Genomic DNA, 23,216 nt, shown 5'->3' on the forward strand with positions numbered 1-23,216 from the left:
CTCTCTTTCTCCAAGGCATTTGATTAGTCCATATTGTAAGGTTTTGAATTGGAGGAGCAATACCTTTATTGTCATACGTTGGACTCTCACCTAACTTAATTACCCTGTCATCACATACATTTCTGGCCATACGTTGGACTTTCGCTTAACTTAATTACTCTGTCTCACATGAGAAATTTTGTGCCCGCGAATTTGATATTAATTGGGCAATTGTGGTACTTGTACATGAGTATGTTCTTTCTGATTCTTATAGGATACCCTTTTTGTTTGTCTTGTATTTGATACATAACTCTTCTTCTAACATGTCTTTTCTTCTTGAAAATAATAGTTAAGAGAGATTTGGATACGCTACTGATCAAAATCTTTATCAGATAGTGTGAATCCGGGACAAAATTTTAAAACAAAACTTTCAGAAAACAAAAGGAAAATTGAACAACAATGGGTCCTCCTCGGCTTCATTTCTCTGGTACCATCATTTACTAGGTCCACTCGAAATGTATGAGCTATATATCTACATTAATACTATACGTACGTACCATCAACTTCTTTCTTTTATTATGTCTATGTATGTATGTATTTTCTTTTAGGGACTTGTGTTTCGTCGTGATAATCGGACAGCGGCGGCCGAAATGGTCCCGACCAAATTGGATTGCATGATAGATTTCATGTCCCCATCGTCAGACTTGTAACTATCGTTGGTGGCTACACTGTGGCATGTATAGGTGCATCTCCCCTTTCCAACTTTAAGGCTCCCGAGTGGCCGTCCCGGCAATAGACATGGTATGTGTTTGGTGGAACAATTGTGTTGATTTTCAACGCTAGCTATTACACTGTGAAAAAAAACTGAGCTTAAAGCTCTGAAATAAGTTGTGAGATATTTGGTAAAGTTAGCTAACTGTTTTTAGTGGTTAAACGGTGTAAAATATATTTTGTTTGCATTATTATTAGGTAAAAATTATAATTACTTTAATTTAATATTTAAATTGTAATTTAATATGTATAATATAATGAAAAAATATATTTAAATATATAATATAATATAAATATATAAATTTATTATTATAAATGAATAAATAAAATTTATTATAAATATCAAATATAATTATTATAAATACGAATATAATTATTATAAATATCAATTATATATGGATAAATATAAATTATTATTAATTTATAAGTATAATTATTATAAAATAATAGTACATTGTATAGTTTATTAAGAATTACATTTAAATATTTAAATTATATTATTTAAATGTAATGCACGTGAGTCCCACCATTTTAAATAATAAAACAAAATGAAAAAGTAAACTTTGTAGGTGGGGACGCACGTGGGATCCACATAAAAAAATTTGAAAAAGGGGCTACCGTTACAACCCCATTTTAAGGACGGTAATACCCAATGTTATTATCATGTTTGGTGAGTCCGATTCACCAAACAGAGCCACGATGTATGTAGATTTTATCTAATGTGAACTTAACCTATTACCTATACGTTGTACCCCTAAAACTCAATGATCGTGCTACATATTCAGATGTAACTCTCATCTTGCAACTCTATCAGTAAGTTACATGTTCACCTATAAATAACTCTCGTGCACAATATTCTTATAGGGATCAAGAATGAAAATGATATACGCAGATTTTACCCCACATAATATATGCAGAGAATGTTGATCTATAGGAATTAAACCTATAATTTGCAGCCACACAACTGTATTATTGAGTTATATGTTCGCCTGTAAGTTCCATACATACAAAAACACAAAAGTTCGTCGCTATTTTGGCCTGCGACGGATACAAGTGAGATAAGGGGTGGAAAATTGGGGTGGGCCAATGTCAGCAGGAATGTCTGCAACATCTGAGGGGCCCTCTTAACTAATATGACTGATTTATTTAACCACAAAATAACAAACTTTGCCTATGTCTAGTCTGTTTTTGGACTCTGAAACAACAATAAAAAGGGCATCACACATTAATCGAGGGAAAGGCATAATTGATATGATTGTGAATTTCAGCACTCCCTCTCTGGTGCGTTTTGTGCAGCGTCTGCGACTCTGTGTTCATATTGGGCCGCAGAGGAAATGCACCGAAGCCCATCATTGCAAATCTAAACCAGGAGCAAGAAAGTACACGGGCTTACGAAAGGTTTTTGGGCCTACTGGGCTCATACTCGGACGAGCTGAGTACAGTTTGGAGCCTGAATTATGGTCTTCGACAGGCCCTTCGTATTTGGATTAGCGATTAGGCATTGACTGGTAAGCCCAATAATAACAAAGGTTTGAACGTTTGGGCTGATTCAAATGGGTACATGGGCCACTGCAGGCAATTCGTAATTTGGTATGTGGAATTTCCTCAATTTTCCTTCTGGATCTTGAAGCCCTTTTAGATTGGGCTTGGGCCTTGGCTTTAACTTGCTCTCTGTTTGTTTTGTTTCTTGCTCTATTGTGCCTTAAAAGAAAATATTTTGCATGGCTGTTATTACAATAATAAATAACCAGCGAGAAAATTAATTAATTTTTTTTCTAAGCACCAAGAAAATTAATTTGCACATGATTCATGAAGCTTCACATGTTCAAATGGCTGGAGTCGGGCAACGTAGGGGCACCACACGCCACCAGAAATTCAGGGTCCCACAAAGAAGTTTTGTAATATGTAATAGCCAACAAATAGCATCCACGTGTCTAGAATATAATCCAGAGATTTCTACTAACTATCTCGACTTCCACGTAAGACGTTGTTTCATTGACCACTAGCCACTTCATCATTTGACCTTTCTTTTGAGATCATACGTCGACACTGTCTCCACCGTAGATTTACAGACTTCGGTTTTGTAGCCGTCGATGTGTCAAAGATATAATTTGTGGACACCGTAATTTACGTGTTTATGATTTTTTTGATAATTTTATGCATTAACAGGATTTTCTTGTGCAGTACTTGACAACCTGAATCGCGAGTTTGGCCCGGAGATTCTTTGTGATCTCGACAACTCGGGCTTTAGTTCTGCACCGTCCTTGTAGGTAATGCTGTTCTTTCTTTGGAAACGTAGAGAAAATTCGTCTTCTTTGGATTGTTTGTCGTCTACTGCTTGATATATTGTATTGTTGAAATTCGATGCCGCTACTAAAATTCTGATCATGGGCTAGTGTTGGAATGGTGATTCTTTCTACTTTGGTTTGATAATTTCGGAATTGTGTGATTATGGTGCAGTATTCAATCATGGGTTAGTCAATAGTCACTCACTCGCGTTACGTTCGATCATGGGTCTTTGTTAAAATCTGTGATGTTTTTTCTTTGCTTTTGTTGGATGAATCCAGAGTCCCGTGATTATTAGACCGTTCTTTGTTTCTTGTGTTTCATTTGATCATGGTTCTTGTGTTTGAATTTGTTATTTATCTTATTATTGATCTCTAGTGAGAATGGTGTGAAATTTCATCTATATTTTGTCTAGATCAATCTAGAATTATGAGTAGGGAGGACTATGTGACTGTCAAATAATCATGGGATTGCTACTTTTGTTCATTTAATGATTTGGATCTTCTAATTACAATGATCATGGCTGCAGTGTTCTGCTTCGTGGGAGTTCTGGTATATTATAAGCTAGAACTTGATAAGGCATTATCTTGGCATGGGAGTTGTGACTGTTTCTAGCTCAGCTGCTCGGACACCCCTAGGATTGAGCACCAAAGTTTCAACTAATCGCTCCGCGTTGAAAAGACCTTCAGTTGTTGCATTTAAAGCTGATAAATCCAATAACACCGCCCTGATTGCGCCAAATGATCAAATTCCATTGCTCATAGAAACTCCTAAAGAGCATCGAAAGAAAATAGGAAGAGCTAGCAAACCTACGAAGAGGGTAAAGTCAGTCTCTGCCAATGAAGTTTCTCCGAGTAGCTGCGAAGTGGACTACAATAAGGCTGCTGCCAAACTTGAAAGTATATACAAGCTTAGCCCCAAAGTTGATACTTCTGACCTGGAACGTATAGATGGTGTGAAGAGGAGAGGCCGAAGGAGAAGGGACAGCGGTGTTGATGACAAAGCAGATAGCAGAACTAGTAAAGTCATTGTCAGGAGCCGGAAAAGGAAGGCGAAGCGATTGGATCTTGATAAAAGGATTGCATTGAGAGAGAGGAAAGATAAGTTAGTGGAGGCAATTGCTTCAGTTCGGAAGAGAAAAGATGGTAAGGACGAACATGAGAAGATTGAACAGCTGGTAAGGGAGTATTCAGGTGCAACTGATTTGGGAAGTTTGGACTGGAAGAGGATGAAAATACCTCCTGTTCTTCCTTCCTCCGAGCATGTTTGGTTGTTCAAGCTGATGCAACCTATGCAGGTGATCCTACTCTCTTCTTATTGATGGAAGTTTTTTTTTGAGACATCTTGGAGTCTAGAATTTGTTTATATGTTCGTTTCTCGTATCTATAAGATTTCATTTTTTACTAGGCATTTTTCTGATGCCAAGATGCTTTTGCTGTATTGTAGGCACTCTTTAAGGTGAAAGAGGAATTGGGAACAACGTTTGGGAGAGAACCAACGGATGTTGAATTAGCTGATGCCACAAATACGAGTGTTGCCCAACTAAGAAAAAAAGTAGAGGTCGGTCAAGCAGCAAGAAACAAACTCATTAAGGTAAGCATTATTTGTTTTCCAGGTTTGCACAATATTACTCTTTTTTTTGTTTCATATTAATGTTGTGCTCTGTAACTTACGCATTTTTTAACATGTTGATTCACGTCAAAGGAAATGTAAAGCATAAAGTTCCCTTTTTGCTTAATTGTTAACTTTTCTCTTTCTTTCTGTAATGGTCAGTGAATGTTTTCCAACCGTGAAAATGAGATGTAGTTGAGCTTATACATGGAAAACTGATTTAATATTGAATATTGCTTTGCCTGATTTGATGATTTATGCATGACCATAGCAAATAAAGACTAAGGGTAAAGCTGACGTTTTGTTGCAGCACAATCTCCGACTTGTGTTATTTGTTATGAACAAATATTTTCAAGACTTTACAAATGGCCCCAAATTTCAAGACCTTTGTCAGGCTGGAGTGAAGGGGCTTATTACAGCAATTGATCGCTTTGAACCGGGGAGAAAGTTGAGGTTGTCCACTTATGGATTGTTTTGGATAAGGCACACAATCATTCGTTCAATGACGCTCTCAAGCTTTCAGCGTGTCTCATTTGGCCTTCAATCTGTATGTTTTATTCATACTCACACTCGGATTTTCTACATTTTGTTCACAGTAGACAATGATTTGCTTATCTTTCTTTGATTTTTCATTCTTCCCTCTGAAAAAGCATGTCATAACTTCCACTTGACATTTCTTGCAGGTTAGAGTTGAGATCCAGAGAGCCAAACTTGAGCTGTTGATTGAGCTCCAAAGAGAACCAACAGAGGAAGAAATTATCAAGAAAGTCGGGATATCACCTGAGAGGTACCAAGAAGTGATGAGGGCATCAAAACCTGTCCTCTCTCTTCATTCAAGGTATGCCACTACCCAACAAGAGTTTATCAATGGAATTACCGATGTTGAAGGAGATAATAAAAGACAACCTGCTCTTCTCAGGCTTGCTCTTGATGATGTGGTAATCCTTCATATTCATTACAATATTGCTTTTAATGACGTTTTTTAATCTTTTTACGACCTGAGATCCATGCATCACAGACGTTATCTCCCCTTGGCCTTTCGCCTTGGTTGCTTTAACTAGATTTTATTGGCATCATCGATGCTTGAGGAATAAAAGTTTCCTAATTGTCTTCACAGCTCGATTCCCTGAAGCCAAAAGAGAGCTTGGTGATCAGGCAAAGATATGGTCTTGATGGCAAAGGAAACAGAACATTGGGAGAGATTGCTGGGAACCTAAATATATCGAGAGAAATGGTTCGTAAATATGAAGTGAAGGCACTGATGAAACTCAAGCATCCTGCTCGAGTGGATTATCTCCGCCAGTACATTGTCTGAATCGATCAATACCAACGTATATAGTTTGCTCTTTTGTCGTACTATATAGACCTATGTGTATCATAGTATCATAGTCATTTATACCTAGATGAACATAGAGAAATCTAATACCATGCTACATATAGTTGAATAGATCAAAGATCACCCAGATGTACTCTCTTCCTATCTGCTATAATGTTTTGTGACACATATACAGTTACAGAATATATCGTCTTTTCACATCGTGCTCGCGTAGATCTCTCTGTTTCTGGAAACTGAAGTTTTTAGATTGAACATTTGTTATTTTTCTTGCAAGCAATACAAACAGAGAAGATGAGTGAATGCCTCTTTTTCCATAGTTTCTGCAGTGTTGATATGGCTGACCAACTAACACTAACATATTGCATGACCTAGTCAGGTCGTCTTCTTGATAATATTTTGAAATGCAAAAGGGGAGCATTCAACTATTTAGACGTCTTATAGCACGCAAAACACTAATTTTGTGTTGCATTGGGGTTTTGTCTATTTGTACATTGACTCAACTTATATTGTCATTAGTTGAGAAATTCATGTGCGCACGGGTCTAATGGCTCGAGTTTAGGCTCATATCGGATATTTAAAAGAGAAACTTGTATGGTGTCGTGTTCTCAGCTAAAAATTAAAGACATGCATGATTATGTTATTATATATATATATATAATATCACAGAAAAAAAAGAAGAAGAAGAAAAGATTGAAGTTAGTAATCTCAGGTGGGTTCCAATTCATGTGGATTGTTCAACTATGAGAACCTGAATCACACTAATTGTTCTTATCAAGTATCCTATCCATATATACCTAACCCACAAATTACTAGTCTAATATGTGCTGATGCCCTAAAAGTTGTTTATCCCATCAAAAGCAACATACATACCACTCTCTCCATATCCATATATATGTAGTGCTCATACCATACACATAAAATATGTTTCTTTTTTTGAAAAAACAAATTACTTATTCCTTCAATCTGATCGAATAGAATGAGTATTCATAATTATTTAGTGCATAAACATATATTTATATGAATACTTCTATAAAAACAATACACATATATTTGTATGAATATCTAGTACATTTTTTGATAACCGAGAACGACACCATACAAGTTTTGCTCTTTGAACATTTGACATGAACTTAAACTTGGGCCATCAGACATGGGAACGCATATATTTGTGTGAATATTTAGTACATTAAGGGGTGGAGAATATATTCCGGTGAACAAGATGAGTCTCTTAATCAGATTAGAAAAAGAGTCCTTACCAATTTCAATCCTTGTTGTTTACGTTGAGAAGTCAGAAACAACGATTTTACGTTTAAAGATATACACTATACTGTCCGAATATGGATCCATGACATATGTCAAAGTACAACTATTAGAGGTAGCTGAGTTGATTGGTATAAATCATTCTAATTGGTGATTCATGTTCGAGTCACCACCATTTTTTTTTTGGTAACCAATAATGATACCATACAAGCTTGTTGATATGGGTCTAAACTCAAACCGTCAGATACACGAGCACATAAGTTTCCCACCTGACACGACAAGGACGAGTCACCACGTATTAATACCCTGCAACTTACCAGCATCTGAAACCCTAATACGTTTTGGGTTGAGCATATAGTATAAAAGAATTGGATTAATATTGAAGGAGGAGCAAAGAATTAATGTGGAAGCCAGCTTATTAAAGGATATGCTTAGATCACCATCAAAGCTAATGGACTCCTCATATATGTTCATTCATCACAAATAGAAAAAAAAAATACATTAATTTTCTTAATGGAATGGTAGAAAGGGCCTCCACTTTTTGTTTCTTTTTGATCAATTTTGTCCAAAGAAATAGGTTCAACCTCATACAACTAACTGTTCAAGGATTTTTTTTGATTTGATTTGCCCTTTAAACCACACCACACCACAAAAGAAAAGATATTTGATCACTCATCGGCAGTTGATGATCTTAGATACATATATTCCAAGTGAAATTCCTTCTCTTGTTGTGTGAAAGTAGTTTCATGAGAATGAGAATCATTAACTTTCTGTAATATTCCAGCATTAACATGCAATGTCTGAATAAAGAACATAATTACTGAGTTGTTGGAGTGATCATAGACAATGGACATTGACTTTATTAGAGTTCAAAAAATCATTTGGGTGATACTCTATTGGTGAATCTCTCTGGAGTAAACCATATGGATTCAGAAGGTCTTAAGTTCGATTCACTCTAGAAGCAGGAGTGAGTAATAATACCCTTTTGGCCACGCTCTAGGCTTTGGCTCAACTTACTTTGTCGTCATGTGAGAATCTTCTATGTGCGCACGCTTTACGGTATGAATTTAATATAGGATGTCCAAAGAAAAACTAGTAAAGATTAAATTTCAAAACCCTTCACAATTTGATCATGAAAAACATTACTAAGTACTCATTTTTTAATAATAAAATTCTCAACATTTTTCACCTGCTTAATTTTCACATTTTTCGTCTATCATTGCCTACTAAAACTTTTCCAATCTGTTATATATTGTGGATCCAACCACAACAGTTAAGCTATTATTTGCTTCATGAGCTCATCAAATTGTTGTTTATGCCTTTGTGAATATCACTTTCATTGGCATCATCTTCATAATCATTAATGGTTATCAATCTTAATTAAATCTTAGTTACCAAGAACGGCTTACGTCTATGTGCCTAAAAAGCAAAATCATTTGAAAAACAGATCTATGAAGGGTGCATTTTACTTTCTTGACCATTCAATACTAAACTACTTGGTCATAGTCTAACTGGTTATCTCTCCAAACTTAGGGCGTAAAGAATGTTGCCCGAGGTCGAGAGTTTGATTCTAAGCTGACCCACTATTTCCAAATGGTTTGCATTGGGTTTCGACCAAACTAACCTGTTGGGCCGGGTTTTCGCATGCCTAACTTGACCCAAATTTGGGCTTTGTGGCTGTCCAATACTACCTCTGTCAACCAGGAACAACAGTTGTTTTCAATCATGTAACTATACAACATTAACTATTTTATTCCGCCATACATTAATTCATGGCATGGCATCTTATATATGTTGCATCAAAAGTGAATACATATCCAAGAGAACACATCTTAAAAATTGGTTTCAAGTGGGTTGTGAGAGTGCTGTGACATGCTCCACACTCACAAAAAGAAGAAGAAGATGGAACCAGAACAATCAAACAATTCTTTCTTTGTTATGTGTTGTTCCCTTTTCAACCATGTTTTTATTATCATCATATTATTGGACAGCATGCTATATTTCCAACCATAGGCTCCTTCTGTTTTTAATTTTCTATTTTATTCTCTTTTTATCCATGCACCTCCATATAAACCAGTATTTATATCCCCTGAACATGTCAACAGTCCACACTACTACATTCTCAACTAATTCTTTATACTTCTGTTCCTCTTTTGAGACCATTTTCACTACTTAGCCAAACATGGGAGATCGGCTTCGACTCGCTGTTGGAGTTATGGGTACTCTCCTCACTTCCTTAATCAGCATACAAAATTTAAACCTTTTAATGATTTAAAAATATCGAAAAAGATTCAATCTTGCATGTTCTTTCTTGCAGGCAATGCAGCTTCTTTGTTGCTTTACGCTGCACCCATGTAATGTCAATGATATATATATATATAGTACAACTCTAGATATACGTTAGTTTGTGTCCTTATTTTATTTTGGTTTACAGATTAACTTTTGCAAGAGTGATAAGGAAGAAAAACACAGAAGAGTTTTCATGTGTTCCTTACACTATTGCCCTGTTGAATTGTCTCCTATATACATGGTATGGACTGCCTGTTGTGAGCTACAAATGGGAAAACTTCCCTGTTGTCACCATCAATGGCTTAGGGATCATTCTTGAGCTCTCCTTTGTTCTTATTTATTTTTGGTTTTCCACTGCCAGAGGAAAGGCAAGTTTCTTTCAAGTTTAATTTGTTTAGCAACGTTTTTCCAATGTGTGTGTATATATATATATGTATATCATCACTGGTTTTGGTGTCTTGCAGATTAAAGTCGCTGCTATAGTGATAGTGGTTATTATAGGGTTCTGCATCACTGCAGTAATCTCAGCTTTTGTGTTACATGATCACCATCATCGCAAGATTTTTGTCGGAAGTGTTGGACTGGTGGCTTCTGTGGCAATGTATGGTTCTCCATTGGTTGCTGTGGTGAGTTCTGCTATGGGAGTATCAGTTAAATGACTGAATTAACTGACCAGTCTTTCTGTTCTTTAAGGAGCATTTTATATGATAGCAGTTGAGTAATAATAACTGTAATTTGTCACTAATTGCAGAAGCAAGTGATACTGACAAAGAGCGTAGAGTTCATGCCATTCTACTTGTCGTTTTTCTCGTTCCTCGCGAGTTCACTGTGGATGGCTTATGGACTGCTTGGTCATGACCTCTTTCTTGCGGTTTGCATGATTTACTATTGAATCAAAGTTTTGGTAATTATCTGGTGCTGCTGAAGCAGTCTGTTTTGATTTCTGTTTAATTAGAATATATGATTAACCGATGCAGAGCCCGAATCTGGTTGGTAGTCCTCTGGGACTTCTTCAACTCATTCTCTACTGCAAGTACAGGAAAAGAGGAATCATATTGGAAGAACCAAAAAAGGGGGACTTAGAGAAGGATAATGAAGAGAAATCCCAGCAATTGCAGATTATGATTAATGACAGTAATACCAATGGAAAGAATTGAAGACCTTGATGGCTTGGAGGAATAAATTTCAGTAAATCTCAATGGGGGCAAGTAGAAGCAACTGTAATTAAGTTGCGAAAAATGTCCTCTTTTGTTGGTAAAAAACTTGTCTTGTCAAAAAAAATATAAGTATATGTCTTGCTGAAATGAAGTTGTATTCTATGTTTTGTGTTTTCACAATTGCATCAGCATGAGAATAGCGCGAGCTTGAGGGCCCGAGTTTATATACTTATCGAATGCCCAAAGAGTAAGCTTATATGGTATCGGAACGAGGTTATTGATAGAGTCACAGTTGTAAACAAACCCAGCTGCTCTCCAATACAGTTGTCCAAAGGGAAAGGAGTTTCTCCTTCCTTGTGAAACTTGGAGATCGGCCATCTCGAATAGGCCAGGAGATTTACCATCTCAAATCGGCAGCTTATCCTTGTGTTTCCTTTGCTATTTTCCTGTTATCTTTTCAACCAATACAAATATAAGCTATCTGGTTGTTCTATATTGGAGAGCATCAAGGTTTGTTTACACCTGTGACTCTATCATGTCTATATATATATATAGTGTGTGTGTGTGTGTGTTTAAGAAGGGCAAAAGAGAAATGGATGAGTTTTGTGGTCAACAATGGCATGTTGTATGAAAAAGAAACTTTGTGTGTTAATATTGGTATAGAATTATAGATATAAAATCAAATTTAACAATGGAGTTTACATTTGCCATGAGATGCTCTAGAGTGGCATAAATTACAACACAATATGGATGGGTTCTATCCTCTGCAGAGAACACATGAAGTCTACTTGTTCAACTCAATCCAGCTACGCCCAGGGTCCTTCTTAACTTCCAACACCTTCAATCTCTTCCTCATATCCATCTTCTCTCCCTACTTTCCCCAGATAATAGCATCTGCCTCAATTGGCATCTGTCTTATGAATTCTTTAGCTTCCAGAAGAAGACCAGATCGACCAAGAAGATCCACGACACACGCATGGTGTTCTAAAGTTGGAATTACTCTATAAATTTTCTCCGTGGTGTAGAAAACCCCCTTTCCCTCATTGACCAGAACAGCACGACAGCATGCTGACAGGAGTCCAACAAATGTAGCTGCATTTGGGTCTATTTTTTGCTTTACCATATGCTGAAAACGTAGGATTGCCTCGGAGCCTAGCCCATGATGTGCATGCCGACTGATGAAAGCCGTCCAGGCTGCCACATTTGGCGCAGAGATGCTAGCAAATGAACTTTGAGCATCAGCAAGGTTCCCACATTTAGCGTACATATCTACAAGCGATGTTCCAACATAGACATTAGACACAAATGGTGTCTTAGCCAAATGGGCAAGTAGTAACTGTCCTGTTGAAGAGATTGAACATGAGTGAAAAAGAACACAGAATGCCAATCTAATACGGTCTACAGATAATCTCCTCATTGTCATGTAGAGCCTCAAAGCCTCTTCATGCTGATCATTTTGAACGTAGCCAGACATCATTGAGCACTGAGATTAGCGTATTCGAAGCATTCAAAGATGGGTTGACAATACAATCATAAACCTTATTAGCTTTGTCAGTCAAAGCACCCCAATTGAGTAGTCAAGTTCAAGCCCACATTTTATCAAGATGCCATGTAAAGCTGTTCCATCCTGGAAATCAATAAGCCTGCCACAACCCTAACAACGGAATCCAACGTGAACTCGTTGGGCACCACCTCTCCACTCCCCCTCATCCACTGGAACAACTCCATAGCCTTCTCACATCCATACTCACTCTTTGCATATCCAGCTATCAATGTAGTCCAGGAAACAACATCTCGATTGGGCATTTTTTGAAAACATTCAAAGCCTCATCCATTAACCCGCAGTCCCACACTGCACATAACCCACAAGCATCAAACGCCACAGTAGCTCATTATGATCAATCAATTCATCCAAAACCTGCTTAGCACTTTCAATTTTCAAGCGACTCGCATATAATACTACAATGCACGTCCCACTAGCTCACAAGTGTCTAACCCGGACTTTCAGACAAGACAATGTATCTGTTTCCCTGCCCATATATAAAGACTGGACTTTTGCGCTCGAATTTAGTGTAGAAGATATTGTCTTCTATTTGGGTTTCGTGTCAGAGCGCTGCATCATGACAGTAGAGCAAAGGACTCGTCCAATTTACGCCATTTGGGGTAACCCGAAATCATGATGTTGCAAGACACAACGCTTCATTCTGGCATTTGATCGAACGTGTGGCGAGCAACGTCGAGGTTACCACTTTTACGTTGTCGTTGGTGGACACGATATAAGAATAACAAGTTCTATTATTTTCACGATGGGTTGAGTAGAGTTCGTAGTTTTTTCCACCGACTGTACTTCCATGGCCACGGAAGGGAAGTTCTTGTCAGCATTTTCAGAAGAGAAAGAGCAGCTGGTACAACCGCACAAGTGCAGAAGAAACGCACCGATTCTACTCCACGGCTTCCGTTGATACGATATGGATTGGACGGGACACTGCCATCTTTATGGGCCAAAATCTAAAGCCCAAATATCCTTAACAATCCAAAGTCCAGAGGCCCAAGAGGCCTGCCCAGTTCACCATGTCTCCGTCGAAACTCACCGTTTCACCAGATGCGCACGTGTTGAACACCAAAAGCTCAACACAGAACTCCATGCACGACGCCACGTACCCCCTCCCCCACCATTTCTCTCTCAATTCCCTTACAAACTGCCTCTTCACTCCATTCGCGCACGTCTCCGTTGATCTTCACTCCTTCTTCTTCGATTCCTCTCTCTTCATAAATCGGGAAAAAAAACTCTCGTCTAATTGAACAAAAGCAATGGTGAAGCTAGCATCGGCGCGGGAGAGCCGGATGTATGGTCCGCGGCTGGCTCGGAACAGATTCGAGTACATAAACGCCGGGCTGTATGTGTTCGCTACCGTGGTTCTTCTAGGCGGATTTGTGGCTGAGCTCTCGAGTGAGCCGAGATCAGGGCTTGTGCTATTACTCATAGCGTTGGCGCTTATAATGGTTGTCAATGTACACGATCTAATAGCGCATCTCGCCGGAATCGATTATCGGTTCCCGTTGATGGAGCTCGATACGCAGCTCGGGATCGTTGAGTTCGCGGTTCCAATCGTTCAGGCTTTGGGGTCCTTGCTTATGTTCTTAGGGATCCTGTTTCTCTTCATTCAGGTATATATATATTACAAAAATGATAATAATCTGTGTTTTTTTTTCCCTGATAGGAATCATAATCATCCCAGTAGCGGATGTGTTACTTTCTGATTCAATGATCAGGTTTGGTGCATCCCTACATTTACATCAATCATGGAACAATATCCACCACTAGAATGACTGAGGTCTTAACATTATTGTTTTTTTCTAGATATCTGGAATACTAAAATTGTGGGTCTTACTTCGCCCATATGAGATCATATGCATTGACATAGTGTGTAATGCATACATATCAATATCAGCATCTGATATTATTGGGACAAAATACTGGGATCGGTTGTCCTAGGTACCACAATAACAATATTGAAATCGTGGCTCCCACATGATCCATATGAGATCAAGTGTGGGTACATATCACTATGACTACTCTATATATTAAAATATATTTGAATTATTCAGATTTTAAATCCAAAACTATCAATTGATGAATTGTTACAGGAAGAAAAAAGGTATGGATACTACAAGCTGGAAAGCCATGCTCTGAGATTGCTAACTGCTGGGCCTATCTTATGGTTGGTGGGTTCAATACACAATTCTTGCCAAATCTATGAGAGATCAGATGGACATGTACAGATCTTGCAAGCGAGTGTCCAAATACCATTTTTGATGGGAAGTGTGTTGTTCACAGCTGGTTCCATTCTCAATATGCGCGAGCAAGCGAGCTTGGTTGGCCATGGCTTAGAATTATTGGTAGTAAAGAAAACCCTGTTCATGATATAAGTGTTTGTTATGATAGGGATCCCAGCAGCTTGGATCTTAATCATCATCTGACATCCTGTGCATTCAACTCAGTAGTGGGGGAATTGGGATGCCAATTGCTGGGATCTTTTATCGTTTTCATTTACAGTATAGAATGATATAACGGCTATTTTGTTACGATGCAGGGATGGAATTGGATCTGGTTAGGGATCTTTGGAAGCCTAATGTTCTTTATAGGGGGGTTAGCGAACGTAGTGAAGGTGTTCAAGATGCAACAGATTGATGGACTGCGACTGGAGAAACTGAGAGGAGGAGCACAGGAGCGGCTGATTCAAGAGAGGGAATGTCAGGTTCCATTGATTTTGGAAGAACAGAGGAGGAGAATTAGAAAAGCAGAGGAACCTAAAGCGGGGCCTTCCCCTGCCCCAACTCCTTATAAGGATGTGCTTATTGGTCAATCTTAGAAACAAAGTTTTTCTTTTATTTTGCAAATAAATAATTAGCTTGGTCCGTTCATAATCTTCCTCCCTTTTTTGTTTCTGGGTACGAAGTTGTGATTCTACTCGTCTTTTTGTATTACGTTAATTTGGTTTCTGTAAAAACAGGGTGATAGCTTACCATAATGTCCTGTGTTGGCCTTTGTTTTTTAGAGTGTCTTGGTTGTTGCCATTGCAGTTTGGATGCCAGCACGTCAACAGGATTTGTTTAGGAACTGTTTGACAACTTCTTTATTAATAAATTTGTGTTTATTATTAACATCACAGCTTAGGGATTCCTACAATTCCCATAGACCTGATAGATTCATAGATCCCGAGTCATGCAAATGATATTAAAGTAAGAATTAGGTAATGTGATATTTAGTTTGGTCATTAAATTTAAAATTTTGGACTCTTAAATTATTGATGAATTGTAAAACCTCAAATCTATTGCACTTGGTTGTCTGATTTTTTTTAAACTTAAAAACAATGTAATTGTTATCATCATCATTATTAATTCCTATCTAATCAAAATAGGGGTGTTCACAGTCGGTTTTTGACATAAATTTAATCGACCGTTCTGTTAAATATTGACGGTTTATCAATTTTTTCAAATTTTCAGTCGATCATCACTAACATACATTTGACAATTATCAATTAAACGAGGTTTTTTAGACGGTCCTATATGAAACTGTGATAAGAGATATCTGAATGGTTCAAAATGAATATTATTATCAATGAATTCATAATGGAGATAAATTTTTGAATGGCAAAATGAAATAAAACAAAGAAATCTAAAGCTTATTTAGTGACTAATTTTAATGACAAGACAATTTAAAACAAATGAGTATCAATAAAATGCAACATGAACTTATTTAAATAACGTTATTCAATGAGTAATTCACTAATTTTTGTATACTTATTAAATAATTATATTTTTGCTTTATATCCGAATCATTAGTTAGAATATAAAAATGTTGTATATATCTTGACGACCAAGTTGGAATCCCCTTCCCGTTTATAAATAGGAAAAAAAAAAAAAACACGTTATTTCTGCTTTGAGAGGGAAAAAAGCAAAACAACTGTAGCCTGTGGGCCTTTTAACCCACGCGGGGTGCTCCATACGCTTGACCTAGCGCCAAAATAATTTCATCCCCAAACCGCGATAAGAGATAAATCTTCGGAAACCTCTCCGCTTCTGCAAACCCTAGTTTTGCCAACCCACACAATTTTGGGATTAGCTTCACAAATCTTCACCAGGTAATTTCAACACCAAACTTTGGCTGTTTAGGTACTATCTGTCTTTCCTAATTTTGTGATGTATCTGTGTTCATTTCTTCTTCTTCTTCTTCTTTCTTTCGGATTTGATTGTGCATCGATGATATGTGTTTTGAAAACTATAATCGTAATTCTGATTTACAGTAGCCCAAGTCGAAATCTCTTGATAGTATTGGTATCGTTTATATTTCTGTTACGAGTGAATAATAGCTATTCTTGGCATATATTTGATGTGTGCGAGATATGACAGATGGATGCTAGAATTCCTGTACGTTGTCTGTAATCCTTCAGCCGTTCGGCTCTTTTTTCACTTCGCTTGTGTTTTTTTCCCCCACTAGTTGGCGGTTTTTCCATGGTGGTAGTTTTGCTTCAGTTGGAGCTACCATGTATGGTAAGGGAAGTAATGTATTCGAGGAGATGGAAAGAGTGTTGGGTATCAGACTATCAGTTCTGAAATTTTATTTTGAATCTTTTCAAACTATAAGGGTCTTGTTTTCCAAACTACGTGGATGGAAAATATTACTGTAATGATCAAGAATCTGGAATCCAATTATCGCCTTACAAAGCCATGTATTGGAATGAGTATTTATTAAAATGTATATATCCGTATGAGTCTATGTTTGTGTAATTCTGTACGTATATTTAGTTTAAATTGTCACTTATTCTGGGTTGTGCAGCACAACTTGTGCTACTTGTGTTCATATGGGATGTGAAACAATGCTATTTTATAGGAAAGGAATGAAATGTATTATCTGGAGAGGCTGGTTTACTTGATTCTAGCAAGATTCCAAATGTTATTCTGATTTCTGACTGAATTTTTCCTTGTGCAGCAGTTTTAGCGGCTCAATTTTTTGAGGTGTTTTATACCAGGACGGGAATGTCATCCGTGTCTACTCAGCCTCAGTTCCGTTACACACAACCTCCATCTAAGGTGCTACATTTGAGAAACTTGCCGTGGGAATGCACTGAGGAGGAACTGATTGAACTTGGGAAGCCCTTTGGAAAAGTTGTGAATACAAAGTGTAATGTTGGAGCAAATCGAAATCAAGCTTTTATTGAGTTTGTGAGTGCATTTGTTTCCAGTGTGAGTTTTTTTGGTGGTTATATTTATTGTCTTGAATAATTCTTGATTGGTATTCTTACTGTGCATTGCTTTCAATTCATTAGACTGATTTGAATCAAGCCATAGCAATGATAACATATTACGGCCAATCGTCTGAGCCTGCTCAAGTACGGGGAAAGACTGTCTACTTGCAATACTCCAATAGGCAAGAGATAGTTAACAACAAAACAACGGCAGATGTTGCTGGAAACGTACTGCTTGTAACAATTGAGGGTAGTGATGCACGCCTTGTCAACATTGATGTCTTACATCTGGTAAGAAAATTGCAAGGTTTCTTGTTATTATTGGAAGAGATAAACATATTACTGAAGATCTGTCAGTGAGTTCATCTGGTTGTAGTTTCTCATGCTTCGGGAAAATGTTTTGTTTGACGTGATTGTAAATGGATCAGCAGGGCCATTTCCAGGCAATATCTTCAGTGGCAGCTTAGTGCATCAGGGAAAGAGCGCATGTGTGTTTGTCTCCTTTCTCCTTTCCTTACCGCTGCCTCTTTCTTCACTCCTCTTCCTCATCAACTTCCCGTTCCTACCATTGAGATAGTTTAGGACATTTTCATATTTCCTCCTATTGTCTGTCTCTTTATCTTTACTTTCTGCATGCTGTATATCAGATTGTCAGTGTCTATTTTCTTGGCACTGTCAATGATGCACTCGCTATACCTGATATGGTTGTCTGATGTGATGGTCTAGTTGATGTGATTACCCTGTTATTCTTGTTTTTGACGTTTATCTTAAATAAGATTTGTGAGTCAACTTCAATTCAAGGCTCGATGAGGGTTTTTACTTGATGCAAGTTCTTGCAATTTTGTATGAAGGTGAAATAGTGTTTTAGTATTTTCTTGGAAATCTTTTGTGATTAGTGGCTGTGGAATTGGTTCTAGCCCCACGCTAGAATAGATTTGATAGGGTATCAGATACGTTCTATGAAGTTGAATGAATGCTCAGTTTTACAAAAGATTTGCGCTGTGTGAAGTGGTATATAGCCGCATTGCCCTTTCTGCCTTTTTGTGGCCTGAGATTTCCATTTAGACCTTGTCAGATTTTTTGCTGGTGACATTTATTGTTATCTCTTATTTTTACTGTGTTGCTAATTTCACATTAACTTTATATGAACTTTAATTGACAGAATAAGTGTTCTGATGCTGCTAATGATTCCTTGGAGATGCGTGGTTGATCTCTTTAGGATTCTGTGCCATCGTTGTAGTTATTGATTATTCTAAGTGTCCAATCTAATAATATTGTTTTAGGCTGTTGTTGGAGTAAATGCCTTTGTTGCATTCTGTTTACTTTAATTACAGCTGGAGAATTTGGATTCTCTTTATTTCATACTGAATGTATTAGTTACAGGCAGGATAGTGAACTAGCACCCTTTTGAGCCGCGGAAGATAAATCCAAAATTTTCTTTCTGAAAGTAATTTAGCGATGCAGGTGTTCTCAGCCTTTGGCTTTGTGCACAAGATTACTACCTTCGAGAAGACAGCTGGATTCCAGGTCTATAAGACTATAACTATAATCATGGCAGCTTTAGAAATTGTTGAGGGTTATTCTGCCTTCTAGAAGAATCTAATTTTATATGCGATGCTTTCAGGCATTGGTGCAGTTCTCTGATGCAGAAACCTCGTCATCAGCAAAAAATGCCCTGGATGGAAGAAGCATCCCTAGGTGACAGTTGAATTAATTGTTTGACATGGTATTTAGTCCAACTGTTACGGACCATGTTGCTGTAGATTTGGTGCTAAATCATTAGATTTGACATCTAATGAGTAATTTTAAGAGAACCTTAGTGGCATTTATTATCTATATTTACTTCTGAAGATGGACTTGTAAAGTTCTCTTTGGCTAGTTATTTTCATTGTTTTAAACCTTAATGATGGGGTATGGGCTCACTGTGCTATGTAGATATACCAGTTCTTTTTAATGGAGGAATTTGTGACTTTAGATATTTGAATGTATGCTTGTGTGACCATTGTATAGGCTGTAGATTCATATATGCTTTTATTCAAGTAATTGGCATGCAAGATTTCCTTATGACTTGTTATCCTGGGTATTCAGGTATTTGCTTCCTGAACATCTTGGACCATGCAGCCTTAGGATCACATATTCTGCTCATACAGATTTGAGTGTGAAATTCCAGAGCCATCGAAGCAGGTATTCCTAATGTCTACTCATCTGAGTAACCATCCTATATGACCAACTTTGGACAACAACTCTGTTCTTGTATTGGTTTTTACAAATGATTTCGCATTCTATTATTAGATGCTCTGTTGTCCTTTTATTTTTCATTCTTGTGTTTTCCTCAAGTTCACTGTTGGTTATCATTGTTTTATAATCTTTTTTATTACTTGATTTGATTATCCAGGGACTACACAAATCCTTATCTTCCTATTGCTCCATCAGCAATCGAGGCAAGTGGGCAAGTAGGACATCACAAACTGACAATTTAAGTTACTTAAAGCAGCCATCAGAACCTTCTGCATAATTTCCTGTCAATCATGTCTTTTAGTGGAAGATGCCTGCCATTTAACTGCAACTTTTAATTTCGTTTTCCAAGACTCTTACATGTATCCATCTGCAAATATTTTCTGGGTGATATTGAATTGAATGCTTGTTTTTTTACATATTTTCAGTATAAATTACACAGTGGCCACTTTAAAATAATTGGGATGCATGGACATATCAAAGATGCAGTTTGTTACTGTATCACTTCTACTAAAGTTGCATAACTCATCAATAATTGCAAAATTTGCGGATGATTTACAATCTTTTTCTCTGATTAAGGTGCAACTTATCTGTTACATTGCAGTTTAGTGTGGGTATTGATGGCAAGAAACTTGAACCTGAGAGTAATGTTCTTCTTGCTTCCATTGAGAACATGCAGTATGCTGTCACCTTGGATGTTTTACACATGGTATTTTCAATCACCAAATACAACATTCATATTCTTGTTGGCAATCCCTTTAATATTTTGATTATTTTTGGCAATGGAAGGTTTTTTCTGCTTTTGGTCCTGTCCAGAAGATTGCTATGTTTGATAAGAATGGTGGACTTCAGGCTTTAATTCAATACCCTGGTAATTCCCTAACCGTGTAGCAATTTGTGTTCACACGAGTTCTTTTCTTTCGTGTTGCTATTCTCTAATATGTAAATAGGTCTACAGGCTCATTTATCTGGTAGGTTTATGGATGACCCTTGAATCTGTCTAAGATACTGAAGTAAAATTTTTAATTAGCTGACCCATAGAAATATGTCATTTTATCTCCATACAGTTCATTGTTGGTTTTACTTGTGTATAGGATGGTGAATTTTGAATTGTTGGGGACCCTTCCCTTCATAGTGGACCTTGGATTATATCCTTAACAGGTGGAATTGTTTTTAAGCATCAACCTATGCTTGAACAGCTTGCAAGGCACTGAGACTAAATGTTAATTGTAAATGTGGTTGTAGTTACCTTCTTAAAATTTCTCTGGGCTTTGGTTGTCATTGTATATCAAACCTACATGTAGCAAACATTAACATGACAATGTAATTGCCATGTAAAAAATATGTTAACTTGTTAACTGCCAAAAGATACGAGAACCCTCAAGCGGGTAGTCTATACTTGTATGATGTTATTTAATATGTATTGATACTGAATTAGTTTTTTTTAACAAATCTGATTTATCATGTTCAATGCTTGTATTGTATATTACTATTGGTAGGAAATCGTATTTAGGATTTAAGCTCGTGTTTCAGATGTTAAGACAGCTGTTGTTGCCAAGGAAGCCCTGGAAGGGCACTGCATCTATGATGGAGGGTTTTGCAAGCTTCATGTATCTTATTCGCGCCATACTGATCTCAGTATAAAGGTAACTAAGTTATATATCTGAAATGTGTAGCCCGTTTCTCATCTACAAAGATCTAATTGCATCATTTGTAAATTGAGGGAGGTATGAGTCCATTTCTTGGTCCTCTTAAAAAATAGTCTATTATGTTTTGGCTTGTCTACGTGTGAAAAAAATTGGCGAAATAATTTCTGACATTTATTGTTATACAAATTAAGCATCAATACTCGACATTATACTCTTGGTTTTGGGGCACTGTTGCATCGTAGGCAAGGTCCCCCTACAAATTACTAATAACGTTTGCTAAGTTATCTTAAGTCCAGTATCCAATGCATTTTTAGATTTGACGAAACAAGAATGACATATCAACAAGAGGTTGAAATTTATACTCCTTTTTCCTTGATCTCAGCAATTGTTCTACAGATTTTAAATTGTGAAATGGGAAAGTAGGTTCCAAAAGATATTTGATTGAGCTTACTAAATTGTTATTGAAGTTTTACACATTTTATAAACTTCTATACATCCTTTGATTCAACAGAGGGCTATTGTTCTGAGATTGTTTTGCTGGATCACAGGTTAACAATGATCGGAGTAGGGACTATACAATCCCTAATGGTGCTATGGTGAATTCCCAACCCTCCATCCTTGGACAACAGCCAGTTCAAATGGTTGGACATGTTGCTCAACAGTACAATGGAGCTCAGTTGGCCCCAACTCTGGAGCAGTCTATGATGCCTCAGCCCTCTGCTGGCTGGGGCGTTTCTGTTCCAGCATCAGAGCAAACCTACCCAATACATATGAATAATCCTCCTTACATGCCACCTGGAGCTATGCCTCCTCAAATGGGCCCAGGAATGATGCACCTGCCGGGCCAGAGTGGCCCACAGCAGCCCCCACCAATGCCCCCATATAGCGCTGATCATATGCGATAGCGTCTCGCCTATCCGATTCTACTTATTCAATTAGCCACTGTTTTACAGTGGCAGGTTTGTACGAGGTGCAGTATGCAATTTGATGAAGCAAAAGCGTCCCTGGTCCGCATAACCATGTTTGAACTCCTCATTGTTTTTAGGCAAAAATGTCGTTTCTTTTTTCTTTCTTTTTTCCTTTTGCAATTTTGATTGTGAAGTATTCGAGCCTCGAACACTCTTGCAGGCCAATGATACTCATGAACTATAAGTCTATATCATCCTTGATGACATGTGAAATATTTCAATACTTGCACCTGATTAACATGGTGCTGCTTTTTATCTAATTGGGGGTGTGGAAATGGTTCCAGTTGTGGCATGAGTTGTGCATGCATCTGATCGACATCCAGTTACATGTTTATGTTGAGGTAGGTCCTGCAGGCCTGATATGTTATGAAGCTTTGGAGACTTTATGGCCTGTAAATGTTTGATTAGTTCTATAACTATGGTGTTCGAAGATGAGATTCGGTCCCGGGTGTCTCCTTTGAACTCTAGGTTAGTTTCTGATTGTTGGAAGGCCTGGTATAGTGAATTGGATCTTGAAAGAGGGTGGAGTGGTGGGATTCTCTCAATTTCTATTGCATTACAATTCACTCCGACACGATATGGAAGTCTTGAGGGACTGTGTGTTCTATCATGGTAAATACAGTTTATTATGGACATATCGAGATTCCAAAATTTTGTTTTTCATGAATTTTTTGTTTTTCATGAGTCATCGTTAGAGGTATTTAGGTTCAGAAAATCGATTAGGTTATGTCAAACCCAACAAGTGGAGTAGAGGTATGTCTAAATATATCAATAATCTTATACCATATTGATGTGAGATTATTGCCACATATTCTTAATAAAATCCGTCAATGGTTGAAAAAATCTCTTAATTTTGTAATTTTGGGAATTGATTAATTATTGCGTGTCGAAAGAAATAAAAAGGATAGTTTATGTTTAATGTAATT

At 37.3% G+C, this 23,216-nt stretch overlaps 4 protein-coding genes and 1 pseudogene across 8 annotated transcripts; 4 read left to right on the forward strand and 1 right to left on the reverse strand.

Moving 5' to 3' along the window:
• Positions 1 to 2,864: 2,864 nt before the first annotated feature.
• On the forward strand, positions 2,865 to 6,196 carry LOC119985029 (RNA polymerase sigma factor sigE, chloroplastic/mitochondrial). Of its 2 annotated transcripts, none has more exons than XM_038829186.1 (6): positions 2,865 to 3,020; positions 3,566 to 4,333; positions 4,483 to 4,629; positions 4,958 to 5,194; positions 5,331 to 5,485; positions 5,765 to 5,916. In XM_038829186.1, exons 2-6 carry the CDS (start codon positions 3,629 to 3,631, stop codon positions 5,775 to 5,777), a joined length of 1,257 nt encoding a protein of 418 aa, XP_038685114.1. In that variant the 5' UTR covers positions 2,865 to 3,020; positions 3,566 to 3,628; the 3' UTR covers positions 5,778 to 5,916. The 2 variants fall into 2 exon arrangements, with proteins under 2 accessions (XP_038685114.1, XP_038685113.1); XM_038829185.1 differs by having other exon boundaries at positions 2,866 to 3,020; positions 5,331 to 5,585; positions 5,765 to 6,196.
• Positions 6,197 to 9,370: 3,174 nt separating this feature from the next.
• Positions 9,371 to 10,829, forward strand: LOC119986285 (bidirectional sugar transporter SWEET3). Its single transcript, XM_038830863.1, has 6 exons — positions 9,371 to 9,462; positions 9,561 to 9,597; positions 9,678 to 9,900; positions 9,997 to 10,158; positions 10,284 to 10,403; positions 10,510 to 10,829. Exons 1-6 carry the CDS (start codon positions 9,426 to 9,428, stop codon positions 10,687 to 10,689), a joined length of 759 nt encoding a protein of 252 aa, XP_038686791.1. The 5' UTR covers positions 9,371 to 9,425; the 3' UTR covers positions 10,690 to 10,829.
• A 508-nt stretch (positions 10,830 to 11,337) lies between these two features.
• Positions 11,338 to 13,148, reverse strand: LOC119985602 (annotated as a pseudogene).
• Positions 13,149 to 13,397: 249 nt separating this feature from the next.
• LOC119985836 lies at positions 13,398 to 15,188 on the forward strand. Its single transcript, XM_038830264.1, has 3 exons — positions 13,398 to 13,857; positions 14,338 to 14,589; positions 14,784 to 15,188. Exons 1-3 carry the CDS (start codon positions 13,501 to 13,503, stop codon positions 15,060 to 15,062), a joined length of 888 nt encoding a protein of 295 aa, XP_038686192.1. The 5' UTR covers positions 13,398 to 13,500; the 3' UTR covers positions 15,063 to 15,188.
• Positions 15,189 to 16,176: 988 nt separating this feature from the next.
• Positions 16,177 to 22,565, forward strand: LOC119985835 (polypyrimidine tract-binding protein homolog 2-like). 4 transcript variants are annotated; one of them, XM_038830262.1, is made up of 11 exons: positions 16,177 to 16,334; positions 17,183 to 17,436; positions 17,520 to 17,729; positions 18,903 to 18,965; positions 19,063 to 19,136; positions 19,527 to 19,622; positions 19,834 to 19,891; positions 20,278 to 20,382; positions 20,463 to 20,544; positions 21,207 to 21,319; positions 21,871 to 22,565. In XM_038830262.1, exons 2-11 carry the CDS (start codon positions 17,230 to 17,232, stop codon positions 22,225 to 22,227), a joined length of 1,365 nt encoding a protein of 454 aa, XP_038686190.1. In that variant the 5' UTR covers positions 16,177 to 16,334; positions 17,183 to 17,229; the 3' UTR covers positions 22,228 to 22,565. The 4 variants fall into 4 exon arrangements, with proteins under 4 accessions (XP_038686190.1, XP_038686191.1, XP_038686188.1 ...); XM_038830263.1 differs by having other exon boundaries at positions 16,182 to 16,334; positions 17,186 to 17,436; XM_038830260.1 differs by lacking the exon at positions 16,177 to 16,334 and having other exon boundaries at positions 19,834 to 19,879.
• Positions 22,566 to 23,216: the final 651 nt, after the last annotated feature.

This window comes from Tripterygium wilfordii, chromosome 19 (assembly GCF_013401445.1).
Source record: "Tripterygium wilfordii isolate XIE 37 chromosome 19, ASM1340144v1, whole genome shotgun sequence".
Classification (NCBI taxonomy): Eukaryota; Viridiplantae; Streptophyta; class Magnoliopsida; order Celastrales; family Celastraceae; genus Tripterygium; species Tripterygium wilfordii.

Excerpts from the sequence above, each read along its gene's own strand:
- LOC119985029 (XM_038829185.1), top strand. The coding sequence starts at position 3,629 with ATGGGAGTTGTGACTGTTTCTAGCTCAGCTGCTCGGACACCCCTAGGA. Across the intron at positions 4,334-4,482 it reads AGCTGATGCAACCTATGCAG|GCACTCTTTAAGGTGAAAGA; the intron begins GTGATCCTACTC and ends GCTGTATTGTAG. Across the intron at positions 5,586-5,764 it reads GGCTTGCTCTTGATGATGTG|CTCGATTCCCTGAAGCCAAA; the intron begins GTAATCCTTCAT and ends TTGTCTTCACAG.
- LOC119986285 (XM_038830863.1), top strand. The coding sequence starts at position 9,426 with ATGGGAGATCGGCTTCGACTCGCTGTTGGAGTTATGG. Across the intron at positions 9,463-9,560 it reads ACTCGCTGTTGGAGTTATGG|GCAATGCAGCTTCTTTGTTG; the intron begins GTACTCTCCTCA and ends TCTTTCTTGCAG. Across the intron at positions 10,404-10,509 it reads GTCATGACCTCTTTCTTGCG|AGCCCGAATCTGGTTGGTAG; the intron begins GTTTGCATGATT and ends TAACCGATGCAG.
- LOC119985836 (XM_038830264.1), top strand. The coding sequence starts at position 13,501 with ATGGTGAAGCTAGCATCGGCGCGGGAGAGCCGGATGTATGGTCCGCGG. Across the intron at positions 13,858-14,337 it reads TCCTGTTTCTCTTCATTCAG|GAAGAAAAAAGGTATGGATA; the intron begins GTATATATATAT and ends GAATTGTTACAG. Across the intron at positions 14,590-14,783 it reads GCCATGGCTTAGAATTATTG|GGATGGAATTGGATCTGGTT; the intron begins GTAGTAAAGAAA and ends GTTACGATGCAG.
- LOC119985835 (XM_038830262.1), top strand. The coding sequence starts at position 17,230 with ATGTCATCCGTGTCTACTCAGCCTCAGTTCCGTTACACACAACCTCCA. Across the intron at positions 18,966-19,062 it reads AGAAGACAGCTGGATTCCAG|GCATTGGTGCAGTTCTCTGA; the intron begins GTCTATAAGACT and ends CGATGCTTTCAG. Across the intron at positions 21,320-21,870 it reads ATACTGATCTCAGTATAAAG|GTTAACAATGATCGGAGTAG; the intron begins GTAACTAAGTTA and ends GCTGGATCACAG.